The sequence below is a fragment of the Sciurus carolinensis genome, chromosome 3 (assembly GCF_902686445.1).
Source record: "Sciurus carolinensis chromosome 3, mSciCar1.2, whole genome shotgun sequence".
Classification (NCBI taxonomy): domain Eukaryota; kingdom Metazoa; phylum Chordata; class Mammalia; order Rodentia; family Sciuridae; genus Sciurus; species Sciurus carolinensis.
Window position 1 is genome coordinate 61,603,357 of NC_062215.1, and position 26,622 is coordinate 61,629,978.

General features: G+C 38.0%; 1 protein-coding gene and 1 pseudogene across 3 annotated transcripts in view; both read left to right on the forward strand.

The window, feature by feature from the left end:
• Nucleotides 1-26,622, forward strand: part of Smyd4 (SET and MYND domain containing 4) — a 43,238-nt gene that overhangs the window by 10,969 nt on the left and 5,647 nt on the right. For all 3 annotated transcript variants that reach the window (XM_047547789.1, XM_047547788.1, XM_047547790.1), the window contains exons 3-7: nt 5,049-5,193; nt 11,460-11,549; nt 13,173-14,325; nt 25,484-25,666; nt 26,119-26,282. In XM_047547789.1, the coding sequence (XP_047403745.1) occupies nt 5,049-5,193; nt 11,460-11,549; nt 13,173-14,325; nt 25,484-25,666; nt 26,119-26,282 (1,735 nt within the window). The remainder of the gene's footprint in view (nt 1-5,048; nt 5,194-11,459; nt 11,550-13,172; nt 14,326-25,483; nt 25,667-26,118; nt 26,283-26,622) is intronic.
• LOC124981498 (uncharacterized) lies at nt 7,218-7,312 on the forward strand (annotated as a pseudogene).

Below are 26,622 nucleotides of genomic sequence, written 5' to 3' on the forward strand. Positions count from 1 at the left end.
CTCTTTATACAGGTCTTGCACATTTCCTGTTAGATTTATTCTTACTTGTAAGGTTTTTCATTGTTATTGTGTGTGATCCTTCCCCCTCCCATAACATTCTCTAATTGATGATTTGAAATGTAAATAAAAGGTAAGAATTTTTTATAATCTTAGAACTGGCCACCCAACTGTACTTTCTCATTACTTCATCATTGTTATGCTAATCCACTTGGGATTTTTAGGTTGAATAACTATATATGCAAATAGTTATCCTCTTTCAATATTTGTACCTCTTATTTTAATTTCATAGCTTTAGTTCAGCTTCCAGTATGATGTTGATAGTTACAGCCGTTTAGGACATTTACCATTGATTTGTGGTATGTACCATTTAAGGAATATCATTCAGTGTAAGGAAGTTGCCCTATATTCTTTAGTGTATGCCTGTGTGTGTGTGTGTGTGTGTGTGTGTGTGTGTGTGTGTATGTTGCTGGGGATTGAACCCAGGGGCACTTTACCTCTGAGTTACTCCAACCATTTTTTTTTTTTTTTTTTTTTTTTTAATTTTGAGACACAGTCTTGCTAAGTTGCTAAGGCTAACCTGGAACTTGTGATCCTCTCTGGAGAGAGTTGCAGGTCTTACACGCCTGTACCACCGTACCTGGCTTGTATAGTAATATTCTTAACAAAAATTACTTAATGTGATTCTAATCATGAGGAAACAGTGAGATCAACACAGAATATGGAACACTTTCCTGACCTTGAGTCTTCAAAAATGTTACTCAATTAGGAAAAAAAACAAATTAGCCAGGCATGGTGACACACACTTAAAATCCCAGCGACTCAGGAAACTGATGAACTTGTGATGGATCACAAGTTCAAAGCCAACCTCAGCAATTTAGCAAGACTTGTCTCAAAATAAAAAATAAAAAGAGCTGGGAACGTGGCTTAGTGGTAGAGTGCCTCTGAATTCAAACCCAGTACCACCACCAAAGAAAAAGCAATACAACCTTGATCCTGGATAGGGTTGATATGAGAAAAAGATATAAAGGACATTTTAAGAATAATAAGGAAGCAGGCACAGTAGCACAGGCCTGTAATCCCAGTAATCCAGGATGCTGAGACAAGAGGACTGCAAATTTAAAACCAGTCTCAGCAAGTAAGTGAGGCCCTCAGCCACTTAGCCAGACCCTGTTTCAAAAGAAAAAATAAAAAGGACTGTGGGGGCTGGGGCTATAGCTCAGTGCAGAGCACTTGCCCACTTGTGAGGCACTGGGTTCCATTCTTAGCACTGCATAAAAATAAAGAAATAAAATAAAGGCATGCTTTCCACCTACAAGTACAAAAAATTTTTTAAGATAAAGGACTGGGGACGCAATTCAGTGGTAAAGCACCCCAGGGTTCAATCCCCAGTACCAAAAGAAAAAAGAAGGAGGAGGAGGAGAAGGATATTTGAATTTGTATTAATTTTTTTAGTGATTATGATACTGTAAATAGGAGAACATCCTTTATCTTAGCAGAGACCTGCAAATATTTAGAGGAGAACTTCAATAATGGCTCTACTTACTTTCAAATGGTTCAGAGGAAAGCAGTGTGTTTATCTGGATGTGTGCCAGTTATTAAACTATTATTTCCAGTCTCAATCTTCTGTTTGAGTACTTCTGTACTCTAGGACTGGGGCTGAGATTTTCTGCTTTGCCAACTGACTCCATTAGAGGCTTTGCTTCTCTAGGACTACAGAGAAAGAAATCAAGACTGGAGGAAGAAGGTACTTGGTTCTTGTCTGTATTCTAATTAAAATCCCCATATAAAAGAATGAAACTAGACCTTTATTTTACATTATATCTATCTCTACACACACACACACACACACACACACACACACACAAATTAACTCAAATTGAATAAAGAAAACCTTACTGCTTAAACAATAAAACTCTTAGAAGAAAACATAAGAGAAAATCTTCACGATATTAAATTTGGCAATGATTACTTGGATATGACACCAAAAACATAAGCAACAAGAGAAAAAAATAGACTTCATCAAAATTAAATTTTTGTGCATCAAAGGATACTATCATGAGAGTAAAAAGATGACCCACAAAATGGGAGAAAATACTCACAAATCACTTATCTGATAAGAGAACCAGAATATATAAAGGACTCCTACAACTCAACAACAGAAAATCCAGTTGAAAAATAGGCGAAAGACTTGAGTTTAACTTGGGACCTGAAGAAAAGAATGAATTGTTGCAGCTTAGTTCTTAATTACACTAAAGAATAATTATAAAACAGGAGTTTGTTATCATTTTGATCTAAAATTTAAAAATATCTTTATTATACAAAAGGAGTTTTGCTATTCTTGCTGTTTACCACAACTGTTTCATCTGAACTAGGATTTTCAAATTTAACCTAACTTAAAACAAAAACAAATAAGAATACACTCTATGGTGAGCTAGGTAGGGTGGTTCCTGCTTGTAATCCCAGCAACTCTGGAGACTGAGGCAGGAAGATGGCAAATTTGAGGTCAGCCTGGGCAATTTAGCAAGACCCTGACTCCAAATAAAAAATAAAAGGCCCACCACTTGACCCAGCTATCCCACTCCTCAGTTTATACCCAAAGGACTTAAAATTAGCATACTACAGTGACGCAGCCACATCAATGTTCATAGCTGCTCAATCCACAATAGCTAGATTGTGGAGCCAACTGAGATGCCCTTCAATTGATGAATGGATAAAGAAACTGTGGTATATATACACAATGGGATATTATTCAGCCATAAAGAAGAATAAAATTATGTCATTTGCTGGTAAATGGATGGAGTTGGAGAATATCATGCTGAGAGAAATAAGCCAAGCCCAAAAACCCAAAGGCCAAATGTTTTCTCTGGTAAGTGGATGATGATACGAAACGAGGGGTGTGGGCTGGCAGGGGCGGGGCAAGAGAAGAATGGAGAAATTTTGGATGGTATAGAGGAAAATGGGTTGGGAGGGGTTGGGGGAAGGAAAGCTAGTAGACTGAGACAGACATTATTACCCTATGTACATGTATGATTATGTGAATGGTGTGAATCTACATTGTATACAACCATAGGAATGAAAAGTTGTACCCCATTTGTGTACAATGAATCAAAGTACAGTCCATAAAAATAAAAAAAATTTAAAAAGTAAAAGGCACTGGGGTTGTGGCTTAGTGGTAGAGTGCTCCTGGGTTCAATTCACAGTACCAAAAAAAGAATATGCTCTATGAAGGTATGCATGGAATATTATCTTCATATGTTCTGAACTGTGGTAAATTTAGGACAGCAAACAAGCATACCTTTTGAATTAAGTAAAATCTTTCCTAATTTTTATTTTTGTGTTGTGATTTTTATCTATCATGTTTAAATATTAATTCACATTTAATAGTAACAGTTTTTACCTTTTTGTGTGTGTGTGTGGTGCTGGGGATTGAACCCAGGGCATTCTACCGACTAAGTTATCTCCCCAGCCCCACATTTTACCTTATATACAATGAAGAATTTTTTTTTTGGAAAATTCAGTTTATACATACATAGAAGCATCATACCAAGTCACAGTGTAAAAGGAGGTGGATTTTTTTTGTCGTTTGTTTGTTTTTATGGTGCCTCTTGCATACCAGGCAAGTGCTCTACCATTGAGCTACACCCCTAGCCCATAAAAGGTATTTCTTATCATTGATTCTTGTTCCTTTTTTTTTTTTTTTTTTTTGGTACCGGGGATTGAACTCAGCGGCACTCAACCACTGAACCACATCCCCAGCCCTATTTTGTATTTTATTTACAGCCAAGGTCTCACTGAGTTGCTTAACACCTCATCATCGCTGAGACTGACTTTGAACTTGTGATCCTCCTACCTCAGCCTCCCCAACTGCTGGGATTACAGGCGTGCACCACTGTGTCCAGCTTATCATTGGTTCTTGAAAACAAAAAATTTAAAACCACATATAAGCATTCTGTATTTTTTGTTGTGTTTTCTTCCAAGAGTTGCTTAAGAGAATTTTTAGTTTTTCACATCACTTTTGATTCTGCTTTTGTTATTCATATTTTACTCTATGGCATTATAGTCAAAGAGTATAATATAGGTTATTCTATACTGATTCTCTTTCTTTTTTTCTGGTGCCGGGGTTTGAACCCAGGGCCTTGTGCTCATGAGGCAAGCACTCTACCAACTGAACTATATCCCCAGCCCCAACTGTTTCTCTTTATTGGGAAAAAAAAAAAAGGTGTATTCTCTATTACCAATGTATGTGTGTATATTTGTGTATTTGTATGTTAGATCAACTTTATTAATTTTATTATATAGAGCACTTGTATACTTATTTTTTTGTTTGTGTTTTATTTTAGGTACTGGGGATTGAACCCAAAGGTGATTTACCACTGAGCTACATCCCCAGCTCATACTGGGGTGTACTTTTTCTTTTTTCTTTTGAGGCAGAGTCTTACTAAGTTGCGTAGGACCTCACTAAGTTGCTGAGGCTGGCCTTTAACTCAGCCTCAGTCTCCCAATCTCTGGGATTACAGGCATATGCCACTGTGCCCAGCTTGTATACTTACTTTTAAAACTTTTTGAGTCTGAAATAATTTCAGACTTACTTGCCAGAATCAAAGAATTGCTGTATGATACCCTTTTTCCAGATGCCCCAAATATTAACAATTGCTTACATTTACTTTATGATTCATATTCTCTCCCCTCTCTCTCTCTCTCTCTCTCTCTCTCTCTCTCTCTCTTCCTCCCCACCCCCTCCTCAGCCATTAACAGCATTTTCAACACAGTTTAAATGGAGAGTACTCCTTGGTACAAATAATCCATGTGTTACATTATTCTCCACATCCAATCTTCTTTAGGATGTATGACCCAAGGAATGGATCATTAATCAATAAATATGAAATAAAGAATAAAATATTAACATTCTTTCCTCTGAATAGAAATCTCCCTTTATCACGATACCATGAGATGTTTTCCTTCATATCATGTACAACCTTATATTATAGTTTGAAATTTCCCTTGAAATAACAAATTTCTCCTTTTTTTTTTTCCTCTTCTTCACAAAGACCTGAGGATGAGATATTTTTAAAAAGACTTTCTAGAGGTTACCTGGTGGAAAAGGACCCCAACGCTCCCCCTTTCTACAGAGAAAAAGGAAACAGTAAATTCCAGGAGAAGGATTATACAGGAGCTGCAGTGCTGTACTCTAAGGTAAAATGCTCCCAGTCCAGCAGTTCAACAGAGCATATTTCTGCAGAAGATAGAGCAGTATCACTAAATTTCTAGCCAGATACTTATGTCTATAGATTGTACATTGGATTTGAAAAAGTAAATTGACAGAGTCCTGCTGTTGGTTGTATTCTGAAACAAAGGGTTGTTTTGGCATCCTGAATTTCTTTCTTTTTTTCCTTTTGTTTTGCGGTGCCAGACGTGGAACTTAGGACCTTGCACATGCTAGGCAGTTTCTGTATCACTGAGCCACATCCATGGCCCTTTTTACTTTTATTTGTATTTTTTTTATTATTATTTTTGAGTCAGGGTTTCACTAAGTTACCCAGCCTGGCCTCGAACTTGCAGTCCTCCTGCCTCAGCCTCCCAAGAAGCTGGGATTATAGGCATGTCTGGCTCTGAATTTCATTAAGAAACTTCTGTTCCTTTATTCTTTTTTTTTTTTAATTGTAAACAAATGGGATACATGTTGTTTCTCTGTTTGTACATGGAGTCAAGGCACACCATTTGTGTAATCACAAATCTACATAGGGTAATGTTGTTTGATTCATTGTTATTTTTTCCCTTCCCCCCACCCCTCCCATCCCTTTTCTCCCTCTATACAGTCCTTCCTTCCTCCATTCTTGTGTTCCTTTATTCTTTCAGACATCTTTTAGTAATAGGCTTATCAGCCCCTTATCTTGCCTTCCCACATCTGTCAACTCTCATTGAATCTTATGCCATTTTGGTCTAAATGAATGTTGAGGCAATTTACTTAATACTATTAACTTAGAAACAACTAGATTTTAAGTAGCCACAGTGTCAGCTTAGAACCAAAATGACTTAGATTAAGTTAGAAAGGAAAATGAGCTGATTTGCCACAGACCAGATGATCTCCATTTTACAGTTTGCAAGTATTTTAAATTACATTAACCATCACTGAGCTAGATTTATGAGGAATCATGACTTGTAACAATCATCCTTATTGGCCTACTTCCATGGTAGCAACTGGAATAAGATCCCCCGAGAGACTTTTTTCAATAACTTTTAAGAGATTTATATGATCTTAAAGCAAGTATATATCAATCCCTTCTATCAGGTCTGTGATCTTATTTATTAAAAGAATGAGTATAAGTTGGGCATGGTGGCACACACAAATAATCTCAGCTACTCAGGATGCTAAAATAAGAGAATCACAAGTTCCAGACTAGCCTGGGCAGCTTAGAGTATAAGGGACTGGAGGTGTAGTTCAGTGGTAGAGGGCTTGCCTAGCATGCATGAGACTCTGGGTTTGGTTCCCCAGCTCCCCCAAAAAGTGATTTAAAGGGTGTACCCTTATTCTGATTCTTTAACAGGCCTATGCTCAAAGTTTGAAATTAATTTTCCAAAAACAAACCTACAACAGCAGCATCTGCAACTGATAAAAACCCTGCTTCATAATGTTATAACAATGTATTTAGCTTTAATTATGTAACCTTCAGTGATTGCTGAAGGATTAAAATCCATTAGATATAATGATGTAGTGATAAATGGCTTAATAGTTTTTGTTTGTTTGCTTGTTTATTTTTGGTACCAGGGATTCAATCCAGGGGCACTTAACCATTGAGCTACATCCCCAGTCCATTTTTGTTGTTGGTGGTGGTGGCGATGGTTTTTGTTCATTGTTGTTGTTTTTTGAGACAGGGTCTTTCTAAGTTGCTATGACCTTACCAAGTTGCTGAGACTGGCTTTGCAGTTGTGATCATCCTGCCTCAGCCTCCCAAGCTGCTGGAATTGCAGGTCTGCACTACTATGCAGGCTGGCTTAATAGTTCTTTAGCACTGATTTCATGAGCTTTATACATGTGCATCATAAATGTGATCACATGGAAGGCTGGGGATGTAGCTCAGCAAAAGATTTACCTAGTGTGCATGAGACCCTGAGTTTGATTCCCAGAACCACCACCACCACCACCACCAAAAAAAAAAAAAAAAAAATCTAATCATCTGAAAATTTGTTCAAGGAAAACCAATAAAATAAAAAATTAAGTGCTCACTTCAGCAGCACATATACTAAAATTGGAATGGTACAGAGAAGATTGCACAAGGATGACATACAAATTCGTGAAGCGTTTAAAAATAAATAAATAAAATAAAAATTAAGTCAGACAAAAGATTAAGGTTGTTCTGGATATGGAAAGAGATGAGCCTCCTATTTCATGAAGCTAGTATTTGGGTAATTATGGTGCTCTGCAATTTTCTAAAAAGCTACTATTTTCTTTCTTTTTAAAAATAATATTTGTTTTTGTCTGTGAAAGTAATATAAGTTACTTTGGAAAATATAGAGAAGTCTAAAGAGTAAAAAAAAAAATCTCATAACCAGTGATATACCCTGTTGACATCTTTGCTTACATCCATCCATCTAGACTTTTTTTTCTGCAAATGTGTTTTTCTTTTACAAAATTGGGGTAATGCTGCACTTACTGTTTTGTAACCTGTTTTTTCTCCTCAACAATTTATTGTGTCCATTTTCTCATATTATTAAATTTTCCACTAGTACATGACTTTTTACAGCTGGCTTAGCGTTGTATTACAGAGAAGAAATGGACTTAATTTAGCATCTAATGTTAACATGTTTGGTAACATAATGCTATAATGAGCATCTTTCTATGTAAATATTTGTATACAACTGATTATTTTCTTAGAATAAATCTATAGAAGGGTAGGAATATATTTTTAAGGTCTTTGAATCTTGATGCTGAATTGTTTCCTGGAAAGAACTAGTTGACATCCCTTCTGATAGAGTATGGAATGTTAATTTCTCTCCTAAGCAATATTGGCTATTATGGTTTTAATATTATATCTATTTATTTTTAATAGGAAATATGTTTGCATAGCTAGATTTTAAAAGTCCCAAGAATATACAGTGTAGTTTACTTCTGCACCCTAGCCACCTTATTTTTCATTCTTAACACTGTAACTACCTTATTTCATACATATGTAAGTGAATAATCACAGTGGCATGAGCCCTGTAGTCTCGACTACTCAGGAGGCTGAGACAGGAGGATTGTTTGAGTCCAGGTGTTCAAGACCAGTCTGGGCAACAGAGTGAGACCCTGTCTTGTAAAAAAAAAAATTTTTTTTTTAATTAAAAATAGGGTTAGGGCAGGGCCCAATGGCGCACACCTGTAATCCCGGCGACTCAGGAGGTTGAGTCAGGAGGATCATAAGTTCAAGGCCAGCCTCAGCAACTTAACAAGGCCCTAAGCAACTTAGGGAGAGCCTGTCTCAACATAAAAAGAACTGGGGATGTGGCTCCGTGTTTAGGTGCCCCTGGGTTCAATCCCTGGTACCAAAAATAAGCAAACAAAAAATAACATGGTTAGGAGTGGAACTCAGTGGTAAAGCACATGATGAGCATGCACAATGCTCTGGGCTTGATCCCCAGCCCCACAAATAAATAAATAATCTTCACTCCTACATGCACAACCTCATTTTACATAAATGATACCATTCTGTACAAACTGTTTTGCACTTATTAAGTTTGAAGATCATCCCACATTGGTAGGTCAAGAGCTTCTTCATTTCAGGGAACTCAGAGAAGGTGGCAGCACAGTGTCAGGAGAAGGAAAGTCTCTGCAGCCTGATGTGCCAGGGCCTGTTTCTGGAAGCAGGTGGCGTCGCTGGGCGCTGGCTGTGGGGGCCCTGGGAAGGACATGTCTTTTCTCAGCTGCACTTTGTCAGTGATTCTCTCTCCTGAAGAGAAGATTATGGTGGGCTGGGTGTGACCCAGCAGCAGACCACTTGCCTAGCAGGCACAAGGCCCCCGGTTCAGTCCCCAGCACCAAATTTTAAAAGATTATGATAAAAGATAATTTGGAATAAGTCACAAGACATGAGGTCTCCAAAGTACTGTCTGTCGAGGTAGCCCTCAGTATCTTCCTCCTGCAGTGCCCACTCCATGGGCACACTGTGTCCAGCTGTGCTGAGGGTAAAGCAAGCTCTGATGTGTGGAAGAAGGGTTAGATATTTCTGTTTTCTATAGAGTTGTTTTGTATTTTGTTTTCTACTAAAATGTTTTTAGTTTCAACAACAACCAAAAAAGAGCTTCATTCTTTTTTATGGCTACATGATATTCCATTAAAGCGATGTATCATAAATTATCTAGCCAGTAGTTTGTAGATCAATATGTATGTGGCTTCCTATCTTTTGCTATTACAAGCAATTATGTCATTTTGCATGTATCTATAAGATAAACTGTCATATTTATAGGATCAACTCCTAGAAGAGGAATTGCTGGTCAGTGAAGATTTTGTATGCATATATAAAATATATAATATGAAAATGTTGATTATATATTGCTAAATTGTTCTCCATTATCATTAGACCAATTTACATTGCCTCTAGCAACACAATCAGAATGCCTATTATCCCACTCCTTTGCCAACTCAATGTGCTGTTTTATTTTCCTTTGCCAAACTGATAGGTGACAAATGGTATCTCAGAACAGTTTTAATTTGCATTTTGTTGATTATGAATCAGGTTGAGCATATTCTCATATGTTTTAGAGCCATTTGTATTTCCCACAAGAACTGTCGATATCATTTGCATGTTTTCCTATTGAAATATTGGTTGTCATCTTATTTTTTTTTTATTGTAAACAAATGGGATACATGATGTTTCTCTGTTTGTACATGGCGTAAAGGCATACCATTTGTGTAATCATAAATTTACATAGGGTAATGTTGTTTGATTCATTGTTTTTTTTTTTCCCTTCCCCCCCACCCCTCCCACCCAGTTGTCATCTTATTGATCTGTAGAAACTTTAAAAAAATTTTTTTGAATTTTAGATAGACATAATACCTTTATTTTATTTATTAACTTTTGTGTGGTGCTAAGGATTGAACCCAATGCTTCACACGTGCTGGGCAAGTGCTCTACCACTGAGCCATAACCCCAGCCCCTGTAGAAACTCTTGATAAAGAAATTAGCTCTTTGCCTATAATAGGAGTTGCAATTTTTTTCCAGTTCCGTGTTTGCTTTTGGATTCTACTTGGGTTTTTTTGTTTTTGGTTTTTGGTACCAGGGATTGAACCTAGGGGCACTTAACCACTGAGCCTTTTTATATTTATATTTATATTTTTATATTTTGTTTTGAGGCAGGGTCTCACTGAGTCGCTAAAGTTGGCTTTGAATTTGCAGTCGTCCTACCTCAGGCTTCCGAGCTGCTGGGATTACGGGCGTTCACCACCACACCTGGCTCCTTTTATTGGTTTTTGCTGTGAAGAATTTATCTTTATGTGATCAGATTTATTAACCTTTTATGACTCCTGGGGTCTGTGTCATAGTTAAAAAGAGATTTCTCCAACATTACTTGAGACAATTCCTATAGTTTCTTCCAGTGCTGTTATAGTTTCTTTCTTTTTTTTTTTTTTTTTATGTTAAGAGTTTGATCCATTAGGAGGCAGGAGGTGGCAGGGTAAGTGGGTAACTCAGTGATAGGACATGTACTTAGCATCTGTGAGGGCCTGGGTTCAATCCCCATCACTGCCCCCCCCCCCAAAAAAGAAAGTTTAATCTATTTGTATTTACTAGTGAAACACTTCTCTTATATTGAGCTAACTTCCCTTTTTCTCAGAGGCTACCTACTTGTCCCAATACTTTCACTGAATAATCCCCATCTTTTCTCTAATCATTTGAGATGCCACCTTTAAGGTTATTATTCTTGTCAATTTGATTAGAGGGAGAAAAGTATGCTTTTTATGCTTTTGTTTTCATGTGTTCCGTGATCCATATGTAAATTAACTATTTGTTTTTCATATATTTACTCTGTTTTTCTTTAGTGAATTTCTATTTGTGACAATCACACTCTTTTTTTCTATTTGTTTGTTTGTTTATGCAGTGCTAGGGATCAAACCTAGGGCCATACACACGCTAGGCAAGTGTTCTACCACTGAACTGCAACCCAAGCCACACACCCTTTGTTAAATGCAGAATTTTGCTTCCAAATATTTTTCTCGGTTTTTCATTTGCTTTTATTATTGTTTTCAGCTGAAGTTGTTTCTGATGCTGCTGTCTTCAAAGTGTTGAATATTTATTTCTTCACTTGTTTTTCACAGCTTTGCTCTAAGGTAGTTAAAAATGAACTGAAGCAGCTGGAACACATAAACATTTAGCGACTTTCCCAATTTCATTCAGTCTTTATTAGTAGAGCCCTTATATCTCAAAAAAAAAAATGTCTTTAGAGATGCTAGTTCCCATTTATACCTTTAACAATTCATTGTTTTGCAGGGAATTTCACATTCAAAGCCTAACACTGAGGACATCTCACTGTGCTATGCTAATCGTTCTGCAGCCCTCTTCCACCTGGGTCAGTATGAAGTGAGTATCAGCATGCCAGGAGCCTCGTGCTTCATGAAGATGGGCCTCCACGCTGCTTCTTCCTTACACACGAAATCCAGCTATGCTGCAACTCATTAATTGGGAGCACATCAGTGTCCACCCAAACTTGTTCTTTCTCCTGATTCATTTTACCTATTAGAGATGATCAGAAAACCTGTGGCACACTCCACAGGGTCATGGACTCTATAGCCAGTAGGTCAGCAGTTCTTGTGTCAAGCTCAGCTGTACAAAACACATTGCTAATAATACTTCAGGTTCCAAGTGTGTCCAAAGTATTTACTAGTTCATTTGTTTGTTTTAAATAAGTAGGGAGTGTTTAAGATTATCCCTGTAATAATATAGCTTGCCCTAAATAAGCAATGAAAAAGTAAAAGGTGCCCTGAAGTGCCTGTGAATGCGTGGGAGGCAGACTTTCAGTGAATGGCTTTCTTCTGATCCTTTAATTGCGGTAACAGAAAAAATGTTGAGAATTGTGTCAGTGGAGTTTTTAAAACAGGAAGTGACCAAAATCAGATTTGTGCTTTAGAAAGTTACCTCTGAGGCCTCTAAAGTTTATATTAGAGAGTCCTAAGTACAAGCTCTAAAATGCCATTTGGTACATCCATTTCAGAATTCCACAGAAATTCAAGTTACACCCTACAGTTAAGAACTACTAGAATAGTCACACGTTCACACTTACTGCCCTTCAGACTCAAAGAGAAGAGCAAGAATCTAACTCTAGATCCTAAGCAAGAAAGTCCTAGACTACTGCAGACAGTAGTCTAGCAGAATTAGTAGAACTTGAAAACATTTAACCCTTTATAACTTCTCTATATTGACTGTTTTCTGTTTTCCTTCTTCTAATTACTTTATTGAGCACATACTATGTTCCAGGCCCTCTTTCAGCACTTTAGACATATTACTTTATTTCCTCATTAAAACCATCTAGTGTTGGGCTGGGGATATGGCTCAGTTGGTAGAGCACCTGCCTCGCAAGCACAAGGCCCTGGGTTCAATCCCCAGCACCGCAAAAAAAAAAAAAAATAGTGAGATATTATCATCCCTGTTTCTCAGATGAAAAAAAAAAAAAAAAAACTACGGTATTAAGAAATTATGTTATCTGTGTAAGGTCATGCTTCTAGTAAGAGGCATAGTCAGTATTTGAACACAGGAGTGTTTGGCTTAAAAACTGTCCTCTTAAATTCCCCAAACATTTAAGAGCCAGTTGTGGTAGCACACACCTGTAATCCCAGCTTCTCTGGAGGCTGGGAGTAAAGAATGACAAGCTCAGGACCAGTCTGAGTAACTTAGTAAAACCCTGTCTCAAAATAAAAAGGACTGGGCTGGGGAGATAACTCAGTTGGTAGAGTGCTTGCCTTGTAAACACAAGGCCCTGGGTTCGATCCCTAGCACGAAAAAAAAAAAAGGACTGAGGATATAGCTCAGTGATAGAACACCCCTGAATTCAATGCTCGGTACCACAAGGGAAAAAAATGAGCTCTTGGTTGTAGTTATTTCATTTTTTTATAATTCATAACTTTCCTATAGATTTTTGGAAGGATTTTCAGTATAAACTGAAGAATAGGGACCAAGGATATCTTGGGATTTTCTTTCTGTTTTCAGACATGTCTTGAAGACATCACCAGAGCACAGATGCATGGGTATCCAGAAAGACTGCAACCCAAGATGATATTGCGTAAGGCTGAATGCCTGGTGACTCTGGGGAGACTTCAGGAAGCGAGTCAAGCCATCAGTGATCTTGAAAGTGACTTTGCTACCAAACGAACCTTAGCAACTTCCTCCTTTCAAATTCTGCAGAAAAACCTCCATCATCTAAAAAAGAAGGTTCAAGAAAAGGAAAGTCTCCCAGAAACCTTCCCACCAACTCTAGCCAAAACCTTTGAGGATATGGACCTAAAGGAAGAGAATGAACAAATTTCCAGGGCGTCATCATCTGTCAGCTTATGCACAGACCCTTTAAAAGGCCGCTGTCTGATTGCCACAAAAGACATTCTCCCAGGAGAGCTCCTGGTGAAGGAGGATGCTTTTGTGAGTGTCCTTAACCCAGGAGAAAGGCTACGTCACAGCCTAGGGAACAAGTGGGATACCAGAATTGCTAATGGGGACCTCTACTGTCACCGATGTCTGAAGCACACTTTGGCTACTGTCCCCTGTGATGGGTGCAGCTATGCCAAGTATTGCAGTCAGGAGTGTATGCAGCAGGCCTGGGAGCTCTACCATAGTGTAGAGTGTCCTCTGGGGGCACTGCTTCTCTCACTGGGTGTCTTTTGCCACATTGCCCTGAGGTTGACTCTTTTGACCAGATTTGAGGATGTTGGCAAAGTCACAAGTAAGCTTTGTGATGAAATTAGTAACAGCATCTCTTTCCCCAAAAGCAAGACTCTGATCAAGACGCTTAATTACAACCAGGAGGAGAATGAGGACAATGGCAAAGTAGTTAAGACCCCAATTCCCGGATGTGATATTAGCGGGAAGTATGAAAATAATTATAATGCTGTCTTCAACCTTTTGCCCCATACTGAAAACCATAGCCCAGAACACAAATTCCTTTGTGCTGTAAGTATCTCTGCACTGTGCAAGGAGCTTGAGGCAGCCAACTTACAGGCCTTTGCCACAGGTCTGAATTCCTCTAAGCTGAAAGCCCCAGTGACTCCTCAGTTGTGTGCAGATTTTAATATTTGGGGAGTGGCCATGCTGCGACACATGTTACAGCTGCAATGTAATGCTCAGGCGATAACTACTATACAGCAGACAGGTAAGAAGGAAATCTCTTTTTTGGCCTTACTTTGGTTTTGTAGTTGCTGTTTTGTGAGGGAAGAACCATAAAGGAAAACAAACATTCAAACAAATCAGTGACCTACTGAGAAAACACAGCTGTCTTATATTATCATTATTATGCCTTTGAGAAGCCATGTGACCTTAACAAATTATTTTATCATACTGTGCTTCAGCCTTCTCATCTGTAAAATGCATAGTTCATCTCACCTAACTCTATAGAGTTGTGTGTGTATGCATGTACAAATATAATTTAAAAGGCAAAATGTATATTACGATGATATTTTGATTTTTTTTTTTTTTTTTTTTTTTTTGGGTGCTGGGGATCAAACCCAGGGCCTTGTGCTTACAAGGCAAGCACTCTACCGACTGAGCTATCTCCCCAGCCCCGATATTTTGATTTTAAAGGAAAACTTTCAAATAGTAATAACAAGTTTGTCATAAGGATACACCCACAGAGAAAGTTAAATAGCAGGAAAGGCAAAAATAATAGTGAAACGAGACTGTAGGGTCTCGCCAGGTGCAATGGAGAATGCCTGTAATCCTTGTGACTCAGGATGCTGAGGCAGGAGGATTGCAAATGCAAGGCCAGCCTCAGCAATTTAGCAAGGCCCTAAGCAACTTAGCAAGACCCTCTCTCAAAATATAAAAGACTGGGGAATGTAGCTCAGTGGTAAAGTACCCCTGGGTTAAATCCTCAGTTACCCAAACAAAACAAAAACAAAAAAAGAGAGAATCCAGCCCATCACAGCTTTTCACACTAGACTACACTGTGAACTATTGGCTACCCTACAAATGGCCTATGGTCAGGTGACCAGCCTCCAAGGGGCTACCTCTAGACACTAACCAGCCAACCTAGCATGGCTTATCTGAACTGGGTTCTATAGCCAAGACTTTGTAAGCTAGATGAGAGGTTGAATGTGCCCAGAATCATGAGTGACATTTCCAGTATGACTGTACTAACAACAGAAACATAATTATTAGAAAATAAATGGTATTTGCAATATTTCTATTGTAAGATTTCCATAACAGAAAATGTGTTTTGATTCTATCAGTTTATTATACTTAACTTTTCTGGTTAATTCATTGAAAGGGAAGAAAACTAGGTGTTAGCTAAACGTAGGATTTATAGACAAAATAGTCAATGTAGTTTAACTAAACTATATATATTTAGCTCTTCTGATCTTTCACATTAGGTAATTTAGAATTTATCATCATTTTTGTGTGTATTTTATGTTTAATTTTAATTCAGTTGCCAAGTAATATAGTATATAGTACTCACTAGAAATGTTTTGGAACCTGATACTCTTCCCCATCCAGAAGCACATGGAACATCCAAAACTAGCAGTGGCCTAGTGCTATTGTATTACTGAACGGCACTACAGATTAGTCTGTTTTCTGTTTTGCCTTCTTTTGCTTCTTTGAGCCGTTGCTACCAGTAGAAGCCAAAATATCAAAAACCTTAATAGTGATTAATTCTTAAAGTAGAAATATAAACGATTGCTATTTTCCTCTTTGAACTTCCTGGGTTTTTTGTTTGTTTGTTTTTTAATGAAGAATACTATTCAAGCTGGGCGAAGTGGTATATGCTTGCAGTCCCAGCTACTCAGGAAACTGAGGAAGGAGGATCCATGTTCAAGACCAACCTGGGTAACTTAATAGACTATCTCAAAATGAAAACACAAACAAAAAAAAAATGGACTGGGAATGAAGCTCTGTGGTAGAGTGCTTGCCGAGCATGTACGAGGCACTGGCAGATCTCCAGTACCAGGGTGAAAAATACGGATTATGTACCTTTCCTGTCATCTTAGAGGGCGAAAAATTTTTTAAAAACCTCACAGAGCAAAAGATATTAAAAATGAGTTTATAATAGTAAATATAAATGGACTAAACACCTATTAAAGGAGTCTTTCAGAATAGATTAAAAAAATTAAAATTCAACTATATTCTGTTTTCAAAAGTGACTCCTATGAAAAAAAGTGACACAGTGTTTTGGCAATACATAAGGAATCACGAATAAATCATGATATTGGTATTATTATGAAATAATAGAACTCAAGGTAAGATACATAGTAAAACCAAGAAAGCATTTTATTTTTATAAAGGAGACTCTCCACACTGAAATATATCATCAGCCTTTGCTCTCAGAAGCATATCTATAAAACAAAAATGGTTACATATATAAGGAGAAAATTGTTTCCATTGTTGTGAAAAAATTTCATGTACCACTCTGACTTTGACTGATCAAATATATTAAGGGTCTAAAAACCAAGATAACATAATAAGCTAGGGGATTTAGTAGGCATCTATCTATCTATCTAAGCTTGTATCCTGTAGATCAGAAGTCACAAACTTTTCTATAAAGGGCCAGATAGTAAACATTTTAGGGTTTAGAGGCCGAGTGGTCTGCATTGCAGCTATCCACCTCTGCTGTGTGTCACAAACAGCTATGGACAATACACAAATGAATGAGAAATTTGCATTTTTGTAATTTTTTACATTCCAGAAGAATTGTTCTTTTGTATTTTTTTTCAACCACTTAAAAATGTAAAATTGATTCTTAGACTATAGATTTCAGCTTACAAATGCTTGATATGGACAAAGATCTGGCAAATCTAAGAAATTTGTTCAGGAGTGGGGGAAGTCCACAAAATTTTGAACAATAAAGGAGATATTTTATAAATTCATTTTCAAATGTGAAAAACTTTGGTGCCAAGTACAGTTACACATGCCTGTAGTCCAAGCTACTTAGGAGGCTGAGGCAGGAGGATTGCTTGAGCCCAAGAGTTTGAGGCCAGCCTGGGCAACATAGTAAGACCCCATCTCCTTAAAAAATAAATAATACAATTTTAGGCTATTCAATTTGGAAATATTAAATAAACAGCTTTTTTTTTTGAGACAGAGTCTTGCTAAGTTGCTGAGGCTGGGCCTTGAACTTGTGAACCCCCTGCTTCAGCCTCTTAAGTTCCTGGGATTATAGGTGTGCACTATCACACCCATCACAAAAAAAACTTTTTTTTTTTTTAATATTTTTTAGTTGTCAATGGACCTTTATTTTACTTATTTATATGTGGTGCTGAGAATTGAACCTAATATGTCGCATATGCTAGGCAAGCGCTCTCCCACTGAGCTACAACCCCAGCCCCAGCCCACAAAAAATTTTTAAGGAACATACTTAGCTATAATTTTTGCTTTTAATATATTTTTTATTGATGCATGATAATTAGACCATAATTTTGAAAAAAGTTTTCTCAAGAAGAGATTGTTTCTATGGTATAAAAACTATACAAGAGCATGGAGAAACCTAGACCTCTTCACTTGTGAATGTAGCTGTGAAAACTGTAAATAAATCGCTGCTGTATCACATCCTGCAGATTATTAAAGGAATAATATCTAATCAAGTAGGGCTTCTCCCAGAAGTGTAAGGTATTTTAATTTGGGGGGATACAAAAGGATTGAATAAACAGAGACATGCCATCTTCTTATTGTAAAGACTGGAAACTGTAAAAGTGGCAGTTTCCCTGCATTAACTTAATCAGTTTAATGCAATTTCAAACAAAATCACAGTTGCGCTTTTCTTGAAACTTGACAGCTTTCTAAAGTTCTTGAATGAGTGAGCGAGACTATAGGTGGGTGTTTTTATTTGAATACTGAAGGGTCTTGATAATATCAGATTGTATACCACAATTAAAGCTACAATAATTGAAAGCAATATGGAACTGATGGTAGCCCCCAAGTAAGTATTAGATTTCTTCAAATCATCCAAAAGTTAAATATTTAGACTGGGCACAGTAGCACATGCCTATAATCCCAGTGATTTAAGAAGCCGAGACAAGAGGATTGCAAGTTCAAGGCCAACCTCAGCAAGTTAGCAAAGTCCTAAGCAACTTAGTGAGACCCTATTTCAAAATAAAAAATAAAAAGGGCTGGAGATGTAGCACAGTAGTAAATTGCCCCTGGATTCAATATCCAGTACCAAAAAACCCAAAAGTTAAGTATTTAAAAATTAGACCACCCTAATACCTATCTTGTGGCACATGCCTGTCTAACCACTCAGCAGTCTAAGGCAGGAAAATTCCAAGTTCAAGGCCAGGGTGGGCAATTTAGCAAGATCCTGTCTCAAAATAAAAACAAACAGGGATGGGGATATAGTTCAATATTAGCATGTTCTGACTGGGTTCAGTGTCACACTCCTGAAATCCCAGTGGCTTAGGTCCTGAGGCAGGAGAGTTACAGGTTCAAAGCCAGCCTCAGCAACTTAGTGAGACCCTCTGTCAAAATAAAATTAAAAAAAAAAAAAGGAACTGGAGATGTGACTCAGTGGTTAAGTGCCCCTAGGTTCAATCCCTGGTACTCCCCACCCCAAAATATTAGAATGCTCTGGGTTCAATCCCCAGTATTACTGGGGTTGGGGGAAGGACTTCTGAGATAGCTGAACACATGGAGATTTTGGGAAGGTGACACACCCAAAGAAGGCGATGTAAGCTTCTCACCCCTTCCCACATGCCTTGCCCTTGCATCTCTTCATCTATATCCTTTGTTAATATGCTTTATAATAAACCAGTGCTTGAAAGAGCCCATAATGAAGAGCTAAGAAAGTGCTGTGGGTCTCTTCAGTGACAGCCCCACCTCTGTGCCACCCCCACAGTCTCTCGGGATCAGAGGAGATAGGCTCACTGGAGTCCTGCCTGTCATGACCCACCCTGGAAATAAACCAACTCCCAAATGACTGACATAAAACCCTAGTAGAACTATACAATAGAAATTATGTCTGCCAAGAAAAATAAGGTAATGCTAATAAGGGAAGTTCTACAAAATCTAGTTTTAAGTGAAATAAAAACACTTGCAGTAATTAGAGTATGACACCATTAAGTGAAAATAAAAACTATATATTTAAAAAATTAAATTAAACCCCCATAAAATATCTAGAAGAAGGTAAGTGAACATTTATATAGTCAGGATGGGCGAGGCTTCTTAAAGTATATAATACCAAATTCAGGCAATTAAAAGATTTGACTACCTAAATACCAAATATTAAAATACCATGATGGGGGTCTGAGAGTATATCTCTCAAATCACCATGATACTTTAATCCCCAAAACCATAGGGTGAGGGTGGGTTCGTCATAAAGGGTAAAGAAGATAAATGATAGCCTGGTGTCGTAGTGAATGCATGTAATCTCAGCTATTTGGAGACTGAAGCAGGAGAATTGAGAGTATTAAACCAACCTGAACAACAGAGAGAGACCGTGTCTATAAATAAATTAATTAAGGTAAAGGATGCAGGTGAAATAAGACCTTGAAGGAATGAAAATGTTGGACTGGGATACAAAAGACCTGATTCTTGAACTCCTCTGTGTCTCAGGGTATTCCTACATAAGGAGAGGACTCAATGAACTTTAAAGTCTCTGGAGAAGATTATTTACAAAGATAACCACAAGGATTTCTCCCATCCTGTTTGCCACTTTGCAGCTTGACATTACTTTTCTTTCGGCAAGAAGTAGTGTATTGGGCTGTGGTTGTGGCTCAGTGGTAGAGTACTTGCCTAGCATATGTGAGGCACTGGGTTTGATCCTCAGCACCACAGAAAAATAAATAAATAAAATAAAGGTAATTTTTTTAAAAAGTGGAGGATCTTTCTCTTCCCCTTGAATGTGGGCTAGTTGTGTAACTTGCTTTGACCAATGGAATGCAGTAAAAGTAACATTGTATAACTTTTGAGTCTAAAGCCCAAGAAGCCTTGTAACTTCCCCTGTCACCTCTTTGAAATGATGGTATCATCACGTGAACAAGGCTCCTTAAGGAGAAAAGACCTTGTGCCAGATAAAAGCAATCACATGAGTAATCTCTGGATAAAACCAGCAGAAAAAAGCATTCAACTGAGCTTAGCCAAAATTGCTGGCACATGGAATTGTGAACAAATGAAACTGTTGTTTTAACATTCTTACCCCTAAAAAAACCCATAAACAAAAATTAAGATGTGAATGACAAAATGAGTAACATCTCTAGCAATGATACAACTCTTAAAATTAGTTTTTAAAAATCTGCATAGTGATGTTCTAAATGTTCTAAAACTGGATTGTGGTAATGGCTGCATAATTATGTAAATCCCCCCCCAAATCATTGAATTGTACACTTAAGATGGATGAATTTTATAGTAGATAAATTATATCTCAGTAAAGCTTTTTAAAATGCACTTGAGGGTTGGGGTTGTGGCTCAGTGGTAGAGCACTTGCCTAGCATGCGTGAGACCCTGGGTTCAATCCTCAGCACCACAAATAAATAAAATAAAGGTATTGTGTTCACCTACAACTAAAAACATAAAAATAAAAATAAAATATTTTTAAAAATGCACATGAACAAGTACTTTATCATAAAGTAGTAATAAAATTGGTCAATCTCAAATCATGCTAGAAATTAAAACAAGATACCATTTTTTTGCTTCTTAAAATTGGAAGAATTGTTTTGTTGGTTTGTTTGCTTAATTATAATATGCATTTGTGTTTTGTTTTGTTTATAGTGCTAGAATCAAACCTAGGGCCTCACATGCTTGGCAAATGTTCCACCGCTAAGCTACATCCCCAGCCCTAACATATGCATTTTAGATTAGGGTATAAAAAAATGACCATGATATATTACAAGAAGAGAAATAAATTACAAATCACCATGTGCACCATGTTGCCAATAATGTTAAAAATTCCATGTACAGCTGGGTATGGTGTCGCATGCCCGTATTCCCAGCAGTTCAGGAAACAGGTAGGAGAATCTTGAGTTCAAAGCCAGCCTCAGCAATTTAGCAAGGCCCTAAGCAACTCAGTGAGACCCTGTCTTAAAATAAAATATAAAAAAGGGATAGGGATGTGGCTCAGTGGTAAAGTGTCCCTGGGTTCAATCCCTGGTACAAAAAAAAAGTTCTATACACAAACCTAGAAAGAAGACTGAGAAAATACACCAAAATGTCATACCTATCTAACAGGATGATTATCATTATCTCTAACTTTCAAGGGTTTTTGTTTTTTTTGTTTGAAGCACTGGAGATTGAACCCAGGGGAGAGCTACATCTCAACCCTCTTTATTATTTATTTTTTTTGAGACAGGATCTCACTAAGATACCCAGGCTAGCCTTGAACTTGCTATCCTACTGACTCAGCCTTCAGAGTAACTGGAATTACAGGCATGTGCCACTACACCCAGCTAATTGTAGGATTTTAAATTTTTTTCTGACTACCATGTATTTCTTTTGTAATTCTAATTAGTTTTTTATAACAAAAATAATCCAAATGCTAGGAACTTTTTTTATATGAGCATTTTAAGGCACTTCATACATTTTCAAAATTGCCCTCCAGGTAAGTTTTACCAGTTACATGCCCACCAGCAATGTTCACTTTCATTTTTTAATTCAATCTAATTCTGTTTTAGTCTGCTCATATTTCTAATCTTGTTATATCCCTTTTTATTATTTCTTTGGGGTTCCAACACCTCCCAGTTTAGTGTTCTCATTGAATTTCATTAGCAGCTGTTTCATTAGTAGCACAGAAGGATTAAAGTGTTAACTAGGATAGACTTTGACAAAAACCTATAAAAATGTATATTATTATCTTTTCATAAATCCTTTTTAATCAAAGCTCCTTGGAAACCTCTCTATGGTGCCCATCTCAAGGGACAGAACTGGCCACCGATGACATCCTAGACTTTGATACAGGTGTGCATGTTTCTGTCTCAGTGGGAACATCACATCCATAATGCATCTGGATTCACGTCAAAAGAAGGCTTAATAAGGCCCTGAGTAGCTTCACATCACTTCACTGCTCTTTGCTTTTACTCTTCAACAACCCAGAAATCTGCCTTTAGTGTGGTTCCTTGTTTACTTGACACACAGAGTTGTGATTTTACAAAATATGGACCAGAATAGATAGATTCTGGAAGTACCATGAATGTTTTTTTAACTTAAGTTCCATTTTAAATGCACTAGGGGTATTAGCAAGACAGCCTTTGTAAAGAATCACTCCCTCTTTATTTTTTTTAATACAAAATGTCACACATTAAGTTTAGTTGATAAGGTACATACATATTCTCACTTTCTATTATCTCTACTAATAGATGACTAATGCAAAATATTGAGTGATTTTTAAAAATCAATACTTAATTTTTTAGAAATAATTAGAGAGACATTCAACTCTGACATAAGTACCCCACTCAGTTCCTGGGCTTACTTCTGCTAGAGGATAATCTATAAATAATTCACAAAGCTGACATTATTACTCACTGTATTGTGATCATTTTTTCTGGGAAAATTTTAGCAACTGTTCTAATATAGATTGCCAGTTATCAGTAGTTGGGAATGCAAGTCTACTTTTAATTATGCTGAGGCTGATTATTCAGACTACAAATTGTTCATGCCCTGCACTGCTCCTTCCTGCTGCCTACCTTTTAGCATTTTCACTGCTCATTAGCACATACTCCAGAAGGTAGACTCAGACAAGGGGGGAGGATGGAAGAGAGGAAACTAAAATTAGTCAAGCACTTAGGAGAAGTTCTGATGAAAGGTTTTAATACAGTTTTGTAGAATTATTGACTAAAATCAAGGCATTTGGATTCCCTGTGAATTGTATTTACTTGTTCTATTCTTGTCCCCCATAGCAACAGATAATAGAATTGTCTGCAGAGAGACAACATAATTCCTATATTTAATGTTTTCCTTTGTAGAACATTTTCACATGATGGTTCATGATATTTTCTATATTCATTACATTTATATTTAGAATATTTATTTCTTTGGTAAATGGTTTGTTGAGATTCCTAGCATATGCACAGTAATATCACAATTATCTAATGGCTTTCCAGTTTTCTAGAAAACTGTTTCCCTTTAAGTATCAATATCTTTCATATTTCAGCCAGTCTGCTGAATACATGATTTTCCTCATGCTTACACTGAGGCTACTGAACATAATTTAAGCCTTTCTGGATGACCAAGGTTAGCCATAACATACATGCTCCTGGGAAATGTGTGGCTCTTACAAAAACCCATGCACGTACGCTGTCTATCTGGGAGCCTTTGGTTAGGTGAAATATAACAAGTGTGATAAAACTTGAGTGGCACTGGGCACAGTGGTGCACATCTGTAATCCCAGCGACTCAGGAGGCTGAGGCAGGAGGATTGCAAGTTTGAGACCAGTCTCAGCAATTTAGTAGGACCCTCAGCAACTTAGCAAGAACCTGTCTCAAAATTAAAAAATAAAAAGGGCTGAGGATGTAGCTGAGAGGTAAAGTGCTCCTAGGTTCAATCCCCACTACCTCAATATTGAGTGGTACTAGTGTCTTCTTTTTTTTTTTTTTTTTTTTTTTTTTTTTTTTTTTTTTTTTTGATACCAAGAATTTAATTTGGGGCTCTTTACCACTGAGCCACATCCCCAGCCCTTTTTTATTTTGAGACAGGATCTCACAAAATTACTTAGGTCCTGACTAAGTTGCTAAGGCTGACCTCAAATTTGCAATCCTCCTGCCTCAGCTTCCAAAGTAACTGGGATTACAGATGTGCACCACCATGCTCAGTGGTGCTAGTGTTGCCGTACTGGTGTTCTTGTTTGCCCCGAAGCTATTAACTCTTACGTGAGTTTTCTTCCTCCATCTTGATTCTGTCACCTGTCCCCTTTTGCCATTGTCAGAAAAGCCGCCTCTTACACTCTCCCAGTATTAGTTGTCTGCTTCTGAACTTTTATGGCCTGAGAAACTACATAATCAAATCAATTAGCACTGTGTCTGAAGTAAAAGCAAATAGCTGTTGTTTGCGGTTTGGGTCTTAAATGTCCCCCACAGGCACATCTGCTAAAGGCTTGGTTGCCAGTCTATGGCACTATTGGGAGGTGGTGGGACCTTTAGGAAGTGGGTCCTAATGGAAGAAAATAAGGTTATTGAGGGTGTCCTCTTGAAGGGGATATTGGGACCCTCCCTATCCCCTTCCCTTTCCATTTTCTGGCCACCATGAGATGAGACGCTGCTTCTGCCACGTATTCCTGTCAGGAAGCACTGTATCACCAAAGGCCCAAAATAACAGGACCAGGCAACCATGGGCTGAATCTTCTGAAACATGAGCCAAAATAAACTTTTCCTCTTTTTAAGTTGCTTTTCTCAGGTCACAGACAGAAATCTAACACATTGGCCAGCACTTGAGTCAAAGAACTCACATGTGAACATAAGTACATGAGCTTTGGTGCACAACTGCCTCACCACCTGGAGACCTTTTTCTTTCTTCCTGATTTTCAATCATACAGTTAAGTTGCTGGTTAATTGTGCAGCAAAGAGATTATTTGGAGCATGAGACTGTCTTCAGTAAAGCTAGTACAGACAGTCAGCTTCCATAAAAATTACTGCTAACTGGTTTCCCATAAAAGTGTGACAAAGAGCAGGATGGAGAAGTGAATGTAAAGAATATTGATTCTTTTAAAAATTGGGAACTGAACACAGGTTACTCTACCATGTAACTCCTCTACCCTCTACCACTGAGCTACATCCCAACCTTTTTTTTTTTTTTCGAGGGAGGGTCTTGCTAAGATGCTGAGGCTGGCCTCAAACTTTGCAATTCTGCTGCCTCAGCCTCCTGAATTGGAATTACAGGCAAGTACTTCTGTACCCAGAAAAAATACTTTTTTTTTTTTATTTACACTTAAGCCTACTTAAATATATAAAGTTTGCTGTGGTAGCTAAGCCACTTGTTCTAGTAACAATCCAAGGACCTATTAAACAAAAGCACTTAGTCTTTGGGAAATAATGCCAACACGTACTCTAGTTTCGGTGTCCTTGTGAATATTATGAAACTGTCTAGAAGGCTCCCTACTGATAATGCCTTTTTTATTATTTTTTTTTTATAAATTCTAATCTTAGGGTTTTTGTGTGTGTGGTATAGAGACACAATGGCTAGGTTCCAAGATTCCAGTGGACTTTTCTTGTGTTCGTTCACTTTGCTTCCTGGGGACCAGAATTTGTTGTGAGTCATGTTCCATCCAATTTATATTGTATCTGGCTGTGGAGCCATGACTCAGATGGGCTTCAGGCCCAGCTGCCTAGCTCATATCAAGAATGTATGGTGAGGCCAGGACTAATGTTCTGATACATTTTTGCTTCTGCCTCTTGTACTTTCAGAATCTAAAGAGAGCATCATTGCCAACAGCAGGCAAGTACGCCTTGCCACAGGCATCTTCCCTGTTGTCAGCCTCCTGAACCACTCCTGCAGCCCCAACACCAGTGTGTCCTTCACCAGCACTGTCGCCACCATTCGGGCAGCACAAAGGATTAGAAAAGGACAAGAGATTCTCCACTGCTATGGTGAGCCAGACCTCCTCACCACTGTCCTACCCTTCACCAGCTAAAAGGACAGGGTGCAGAGGAACAAGCAAATGGGCAGGTGCCTTCCCCTGTAAAGTGTTGGTTTCCTGGAAAAGGCAATGCATCCTCAGACTGGAGGGGGAAAAAGAAAGAAAGAAAAGAAAAGCCTTCTTAGCACAGTATGAAGCCATATCGTGACAAAGCTATCATCACTCGCTTAATTCCTAAGAGCTTCCTATACTGAAAAGGGACTAAGAGCACCTTCTCAGCTTCTTTTTCTTCCTGTCCCAGCAACTTGGACGCTTATTTTTTCAGCATTCAGTTTCACAAATATTTGAGTAAAGGTTATCTGTCATGATGAATAATTGTCCAGACTCTCAGCTCTGCTGAAGGCTTTTAAGTGGTGGCGAACTCTCTTGCTTAAAGTCTTACTGAGGGTGATCTCTCTCCAGGGCCTCACAAAAGCTGGATGGGTGTTGCTGAAAGACAGCAGAAGCTGAGGTCTCAGTACTACTTTGACTGCAGCTGTCCAGCCTGTCACACTGAGGAGCTCAGAACAGCTGCAGGGCCCAGGTGGGAAGCATTCTGTTGTAACAGTTGCAGAGCGCTCATGCAGGTAAATCTTCCTTCTCCCCTCTCTGTTGCTCTTGAAGGTCAGTTATCCAGCCCAAAGGTCATCAGACTTTAGGAGGAAGCTGCTGGGGGCCTCTAGGTCCCAAGAACAATAATATCACTTCTGTTTTAACAAATCAGGCCCACACGTGGGTTGTCCCTTCAAAGGAACCATAGGGAAAGGTTGGATTTAGTGATGTTTCTTTTGCAAATGACAGAAAATTCCACCTAAACTGATTTAAGGGGGAGAAAAAAAAGACTGCCGATTTATTTGCTCAACTAAATCATGGAGAAGTCCCAGAGCAGCCAGGCACAGTGGTGCATGCCTGTAATCCTAGCAACTT